Here is an 8,172-nt window from a genome sequence, read left to right as displayed (position 1 = left end):
TTCATCTAACCCCAACCCGAAAACAAAACTTAAGTGAAGAAATTCCCTTTAATGCTGATTTCTCTTTCTAAAGTGTTGTGAAATACTGTAGAGCCTACATAAATTAGAAGGTATGTCCACGTTTTGCTTCTACTACAAATTTCCATAAAGCATGGTAAGTATCTCATGGCAGTGAGGTGATAAGCGCAGTTATGCCTACTGAGCATTCAAATAACCTTCATAAAGTATCGGTGTGTGTGTGTCCACAAGCAAATTTGAAGTTGAAAATACTGCACTAACGCATCATAAACCATTCAAACTCATGTCACTCAAATGTATCTCTGAAAATATGATGGTTACCCATGTTTTTCAGGCAAAGTCCTCTGTGCCGGCCAAGAACCAAGGCTTTAAGTCTCTCCTCTTAAGGATCTCTTGTATCTGGCCTTTGAAATATGTGGTAAGGACAAGTAGACACTTTGGAAAGTGGTTGTGTTTTTGTAAAGGTGAAAGATGTAAAGCCCAACAACCCCTTTTGGATAGGATATTGAAGGGTCAGGCAGTTCAAAATTTAAATGTGGTCTGTTTTGGTTTTAGTCTTTCCACCTCAATACTTGGTCTGATGCCCATATAGACAGGAAGTGATGATGACATGGCAATTTTAAAGATAAAATCTAACCCTCCTTTCTTCATCAATACCAATATTTATCAGTCTTTCTTGGGGAAGTACTTCACCCCCCTTCCCCAAGCCTTTCGCTCCTAAACGGTCAGTGATTTGAGTTGACAGGGTTTGAACTCTTCCACTTAAGTCTGGAGGTGGGCTTTAAGTTTGTATTGAACAGACTTCCTGAAATTATATGTATGGGTTTTTACTATGCATGCACCTTGGCACCTCAGCTACACTTAAACAACCCTTTGGATCTAGGTCTGCTTTAAATGTTGGTGCATTTTGCTTTGTGATACTGTATGGCTGCTATGACCTTTCTGTCTTCTCAGTTTGCAATACTTAAAAAGATTGCATCCTTTGCTGGCTTCACTGGAGAGGTGGAGACCGTAGGGATTGCTGATCAGATGTCTCCCAGAAGACGCTTCTTGAGTGGCAGGAAGAGGATTGGGCGCTTGGCTAGACTTATCCTTTTCATCACTCCATACAGACTACAGTGTGCCTTGGGGTATCATTCTGCTGATAGTATAGGGAAGACTGAAGGCTGTGATGGTAAGAAACTTATGACCAAGGGTGTGGATTTAAAAATATGAAAGGGTGCAAATGGAAGTCTTTCCTTTAGAGATTAGAAAGTCTCCTCTAAAGCCCTCTGGGAAAGGCAACAAACGGAAACAAGATGACTTGGAGGTTGAAGAAGAGTATCACAGCTGGGTAACATTCATGACTGAAGACCTTCCTGAGGAGGATCAAGATGATGACCCTACATATGAGGTAAATTTAAATGCAAGCATGCTACATTCTGTTTAAAGGACATTGGTCATGATGATGCCATTGTTATAGCCTATTGAAAATACTATGTATATACTGTAATGCCAATGCTTTCACTTCAAGATTGGAGTCGTGGAATCCTAAGTACAGATGAGAGGCATCCAGGCAAATGCTATTTTTAAGTTTACAGTACAACAATTACAGCAGATCATATGCCTCATGATGGGTATATTGTAAATGGTGTTTGTTTACATTAAAGCATATATTTTTCGATTGTCCCAAAGCCCAGTAAGTCTGAGACAGACAGTGAAGAAAATAGATCAAAGAATGACACTGAAAGTGACTTGGAAGTAGAAGAGAAGGATGGAGTTTTGATGCTGAAGGAATCCTCACAAGTGAGTAGCACAATTGTCAAATTTTAGACTTCCAGAGTTGTTTAGCGTCTTTGACACTGACATAGCCTTAAAGCATACCTGTTGGTATGTTTCCACAGCCCTATATGTTGACAGCATTTTTCTCATCTTGATATTTCATCATGAATGTTCTAGTATCAATCACTAATTGGGTGCTATCTGCAATTTACCTCACTAAAACTTATGGTTATTAACCACACTGAGCCTAGACTTATTTTAAAAGTGAGGGCTCTCATGATAAATACCTCAGATTGATAAAATGTGCATGTGCATATAACTGATTTTGTGCAGCAGTACCTCACATGAATTGAAAAAAAGTTATATAATTGTAAAAAAAAAAAAAAAAATCAGGGAAGATTCTATGTGAACAGTTGCAGGGTTCAAAATGTTCTATAAATGCAACCTGAAATGACCTCAAATACTTCTCATGACCAGTCTATAGTGGAAGGACAGTTGGCATACTGATTGTGCTATTGAGCACAGATTATAAGTCAACTTTCCTTTTAGTGCACCATATGAGTAATATTGTGGTTTAAACAATTTGCTTGTTTGCTGGCAACGTGAGTTCAATTTAAACACTACACACGTGTACCTTCAGGTTTAGGGTATTCTGGAGCCCACAAACTGAAGGATTTCTGCAAATGGAAAAATATGCAGACAGGCCTATTTAAGATCTCGCATTAGCTAGAGAAAGTTCTCATTTTGCAGGGTTTTCGTGGTAGAATTGCTTTATATACTATGAGCCACTAGGCTGGAACAGTTCTGCCCATGGGTTGGTGTTCTGATTCCAGAAAGGCTGTGATATTTAAATAGTAAAACATGGAATTAATCATCTTTAAGAGGCTATTGCTGAACTGTCTGTAGTTCAGGCAGGTAAGCCATAAACATTGAATTTTCAGAATCACTCCGAGTTCCCAGGTCCTAAATGGCAATATTTAGGCATTCTACAGGGTCGGGAAGATACCTAATGTGGAACTTTTATCTTAAAATAACGGCTAGCAGGAAGGCACTGGCTGCAGAAGAGGCTGTCATATTAAATTATTCAGTGTCCCAGAACCTCTTCAGAATTCAGTAGTGAATCTGTATGACAAATGTTGGTTCCTGCACTAGATTTATGTAAATGTTGAAAGTAGGCACAAGTACCACTATTTCTGGTTCAGGGTTGAATTGAGCCTGGAGTGTCTAGCCTTGCTAAAAAGAGCTTGCAAAGCTCTCCATCTGGCATGCAGGCTTAGGCTGACTTGTACTGTCCTGTGGATGGGCTGAGCTTCATGGGGATGCTGAAGTACTACCTTCCCATCACGTCTGATCTGCTACTGTCTGACAGGCAGATTCCATAGCCAATAGCGGGCTGGCTAATGGCTATGGAATCCATCCAGTGTCAATCCGTAGCAGAGCTGACCTGATGAGATTAAAGCTTGCTTTTTTTTAATTCTATTTTTGAACACTTTAGTGAATGGGTAGGTGTACAAGTACCCCTTCACAAGGGGGACAACATCTGGGTTAGGGCTGCAACAACTAATCGACATAATCGATTATAATCGATTATTGAAAAAGTTGTCAACTTTTTCAATCATTGCTTGATCGGCTTTTGATTAGCTGGTCCTGTTCACAGCCCCACACACCTCCTCCCCACCTCACGCTCGCTGCTGCCAGACCCGCCCGCATCCACGCTCCACACGCCGCACCTCCTCACGCTCACCACCTGCCCACATCCACAATCAGCGCAGAAACGCGGGAAGTAGTAGTAAGGAGGAGCAGGTGTGGGGGGATGACAGCCGCCGACAGATAGGCCCGATCTCAGAAGCAAGTTGCTGGAAGACTGCTCAGGTATGCCTGCACTTTCCCACACATGGTGCTCTATGATGTATTTCTGGGATGGTGGGATTTGTAGTCCTCTATAGCTGACGGTACATTGTGCTGTATATTCTACCATCAGCTATAGAGGACTACAAATCCCACTATGCCAGCAATACATTATACACTGTATAATGTACTAATGCTGGGATTTGTTGTATTCCTATATAGCTGGTGGTATTCTGCATTGCGCTCCTTGCCCGCAGACCCCCACAACCACCGGGTCAGGGTTGTGAGGACGAGGCCCTTGTCCCTATCGGCACGGGGACAAGGTGCTTTTCCAGTGCCGAGGGCATGTGACCTTTCATTTTTTTTAAACTCTTAACTCTTTAAAGGAGAACTATGAGGAGTGCTTTTCACTCACCTAGTTCTAGCCGACCTGTGACAATGAGACTGTCACAGGTCGGCTCAGTAGATCGGGAAGTGAGCGAACACATACCGGCATTTGCTCACTTCTCGATCCTGTCACAGCTCTCTGCAGTGACAGAGGAAGGACTGGATTCCCCCCTCCCTGCTCCGATCCTCCAGTGCTGACTGGCGGAATGGGGGAGGGGGCAGGTACAGCTGGCTCTGCCTCTAGATAGGCAGAGCCAGCTGTCACTCACGCAGCTGGGCGAATCCAGACATAATTGTAGGGATTCGCTTCAGCTCAGACATCGGTATACCGCAAGCTGTAGCTCGCGGTATATTGCAGGGTCTCGGTATACCGCAAGCTGTAGCTCGCGGTATACTGCGTTACCCTAAGGAGAACTATGGGGAAAAGCCCTAACCCCATAGTATTGGAACTTTTCGGCCGTTCGGATAAGAACCGAACATGGGGGTGTTCGGCCCATCACTAATCCTGGGTCCACCAAGTGAGATGGCTGCAGACCAATGTAAAACTACTTCCATGTCACTTATGTGCGGTGTTTCAGTAAGGTTTGTGTCAACATTTTTAGCTTGCAAAAGGAATAGTGTTGTCTGACATTGTAGTGCAAGTACACTACCAACTGTAAATCATTATCTTATTGACGTAAGATCTTTAAAAAGAGGACTAGTGAGTGATTGCCCTGTGCTTCAGATGCAACGTAAAAATCTAGGTAACCTCTTAGACGAAATTTTTTTTTTTTTTTTTTTAAGGACACGCCAGTCAATGAACAAGCTCGGGACACGCCAGTCAATGAGGAACAAGCTCAGGAGGGAGAAAACAATGAAGAGCAAAAAACGTCTTCTGCAGGTCAGAAATCTGAATCTACTAATTTGTGGGTGTGTACTGTGCCCCCCCCCCCCTATTGTTTGGAATTATAACAAATGCACATTTAGTAATGGATCTACAAACATAATTGCATATTGTTTTCCTTTTGTACACCTTGTTTTCCTTCCCATTTTTCTCAGTGGCCATTTTACTTGTATTCAGCTGCCGTATCTCTTTACTTCCTGGAACTTTGGCACATGTGACCATGCACATCTCGGGGGGAGGCCTTTCCCTGAAATCTTAAGATTACAGATGAGTTTTCCCAGGAATGCACTGCTGATACAATGTGCCCAAGCAATGCATCCTGGAAAGGTGCATCACTAATGCCCAAGAGGATCAGGAAGTAGAAAAAAACTTAATTTTTGTACGTTCAACTGTTTAATGAATGTTGGATGACTTCATATCAGAATGCAGAATGAGGTTGTTTTTTTGTTTGCTTTTTTTTTAGTAAAGGGGTGGGTGAAGGTCCACTTTAAGCTGTCTTCCCCAAACACATAGCAGGGCAAGCCACTACCCTACCCCTTGCTCTTCCTTCTCTAAGCTAGTGGATTAACATTTGCTGGAGACTTCTGTCCCTTGTGATCTTGTACTAGACAGGAAGTTTAGGGAAGTGGGAGCTGAGAGTTGGAGCCTGCTGGATGGGAACGTGACTGGTAAAAATGTAAAGAAATACTTTGCTGGGTGTTGTATATTTGAATGGAATTCGTTATTTAAAAAGTTGTTTAAGATTACTTTTTAGACTGAACTGCGGGCAGGAACAATCAATGCTTAAAGCAGAGGTTAGGGGTTTTCTTGCTTCACCCAAGTGTACAAAATGTTTAACATCTTTACACACCAAGAATTGTGCCCGTCCATGGTCCCCCGGGGTAATCTACCTCCGCTGTTTTGAGTCACAGTACTTTGGCCCTATCTAACTATTCTAGGAATCGACACCCTCATGAGGAAGCCGAGATGGCGAAACATGTTGGAGCCTAGCAGACTCATGGATGCTGATTTGCATATGTGGACATTTATAGTTCAGTGGACAACAATCCAGTTTTGGAATGTATCTATGGTTTCAAAGCCTAGAAAACTTGGGTAGGTCCACAATGTACTGTGGATCAAAACATTGGAGGTAGATTGCCCCAGGGTGTCGTGGACTGCACACAGGTGGGCTTGGATGCCCCAGACATCAAGAGGACTGGCATGTCTCCGATGTTCATATTAAAATTCATATATAATATGTAAATTCCTTGTGTAAAAACATTTTTTTGTTTTACCACTAAGGTTCTATGTTAAAAAAAATGTATGTGGTTTTTTTTTTGGTCAATTGTCCTAAAAGCCCTCTTCCCCCTGAGGAATTTTGTACACTTGGGTAAATGAAGAAAACCCTAACCCCTGAAATTTGTGGGGGTTAATTTACTATATGGGGTGTCACTTGTACTCTCCTACAGGGGCGCCCACTATTTTTCGTCTGGAGATCTACTTTTCAAATGACGAGCTCATTGAGATCTACCAACGAAAAAACACCTACATTCAGGGGCGGGAGGGGGCGTAGGCTCCGCAGGCAGGCCCCTCGCCCACAGTGCGATCGCCTGCATTAGTGCCTGTGTTCCAGTCCAGTGCGATCCGCAAAAATGCTGCAAGCACTATTTTTGCAGATCGCACTGGACCGGAATGCAGGCACTAATGTGCCTGCGTTCCGAGTGCGGGCGATCGCACTGTGGGCGATGCCATTGACTTCAATACAGCTCCACACCCCCTCCCGCACCGGAACGCAGGGAGTCGGCCTGCGTGCATTCCAGTACATTACAGGTCCCGCCGTCCTGTCCTCCCGTGTTGCTCGTGTGGCCGACGTTGCACATGGGGGTGTCCTGCACCTTTCCATCTGCAGCGTCTGACACATTCAGCCGGCAGCCGCACGAGCACCACGGGAGCATAGCCGTAGCCAGCTCCCTTTGCGCCTGAGGCAAGGAAAAAAAACAGTTTTTTTAATTTATTTTTTACTATTTTTTTTTTATCCATTTTTATTAAATTTTCATTTTTTTTACTCTTGGGGGGGCTTTGGGGAAATATTATTCCGTCCTCCGCCCTCCCCCGCCGCCGGTTCCTTCTCGGATCCCCGCTGGGGAGAGCAGCGGGGATCCAGAGAAGCGGCGGGAGGAGAGGACATGGCGATCTACCAGTGATCGCTACGCGATCGACCTTGTGGGCACCCCTGCTCTACTAGGAACGCCTACTGTTTTTGCTATTAATGTGCTTAAATGCCTTTTTAGTATAGACCGTACCATAATTATAATATTGGCCTTAATCCCCTTGGAGCTTGGATTAGCTCAAAATGCCCTATAACTGGTGTAACCTTGTTAGCTTGTGTCCCATTTCCCCAGTCTCCTTTCAGAGGGTGGATTCTGGACCGTCTCTGGTTGTTCACCACATTGTAGCCTGCACTTGGATCTATGACCTAGTTGCACTAAATAGGAGGGTGACTAGATCACACCATCTGAACAGCATTGCAAATTTTTATGTGTTCAAATTAAACAGACCAAAGGTGTGAAGCTATCCATATTTTGCTGAATTTTATTTTAAATGGTATGTTTTTAAAATGTGTTGTTTTTTTTTTCCACAGAATGAGTCAGCTGTGTGGAATGTCTCCTAACCTATTCTGATCAGTCATAATTGGCAACCTGTAATTTTGCTACTGTTAATAAATATTTTTTTCAATTAGCATGGCTTTTTTTTCCCCTTTTAAAATGAGCTGTTTGCATGGTGTCATAGAAAACAAGACATGAAGTGCTGCTTTATTTTAATAAAAGCGGAGTCCATGAAAAGTGGTATAAACCGGTCACAAACAGGGTTATTTAGATGCCTATGGAACGTTGTGTAGGAGGTTGGTGACAATTGACACCTGTACTCACCAGCTGGGCACCCTTTTGTGTTAGGATGGCCTAGGGACTTTGGTTGACTGCAGTCAAGCTCCTATCATTTTGGCTCTGATTTGGGAATTGCCCTGTCCCCTGGTGCCTCACCACCTCATAGAAGGGACCCAATTTTAACACTGAGACTGGGGCCCTCTTCCAAGCAGAGTGGATGCCTCAGAATGTAGCCTGGTGCCTCTACAGCAAGCTGTGCTGCATAGAAAAGTACTAATTGTGGGACCTTGGTGAGTTGCAAACCAGGCTGCCTCTCCTTGAAATGTTTACAGACCCATGTCTGTATTTCTGGGCAGCAAACAGCAACAGTTTGCATGTTTAAGATCGTTATGAAAGATGTGACACCCCCCC

The 8,172-nt window shown here is 43.6% G+C and overlaps 1 protein-coding gene across 1 annotated transcript in view; it reads left to right on the top strand.

Annotated features, from left to right (window-relative positions):
• Nucleotides 1–4,894, top strand: part of LOC108800344 — a gene marked incomplete at its 3' end in the record, with an annotated part of 5,423 nt that extends 529 nt beyond the window's left edge. The window contains exons 2-6 of the mRNA XM_018572329.1: nucleotides 353–436; nucleotides 973–1,192; nucleotides 1,263–1,411; nucleotides 1,693–1,803; nucleotides 4,798–4,894. Coding sequence (XP_018427831.1) covers nucleotides 353–436; nucleotides 973–1,192; nucleotides 1,263–1,411; nucleotides 1,693–1,803; nucleotides 4,798–4,894 — 661 coding nt within the window. The remainder of the gene's footprint in view (nucleotides 1–352; nucleotides 437–972; nucleotides 1,193–1,262; nucleotides 1,412–1,692; nucleotides 1,804–4,797) is intronic.
• Nucleotides 4,895–8,172: the final 3,278 nt, after the last annotated feature.

Source organism: Nanorana parkeri, unplaced genomic scaffold (genome assembly GCF_000935625.1).
Source record: "Nanorana parkeri isolate BGI_ZX_2015 unplaced genomic scaffold, ASM93562v1 scaffold1999, whole genome shotgun sequence".
Lineage (NCBI taxonomy): Eukaryota > Metazoa > Chordata > Amphibia > Anura > Dicroglossidae > Nanorana > Nanorana parkeri.
This window is presented reverse-complemented; position numbering and strand designations above follow the sequence as displayed.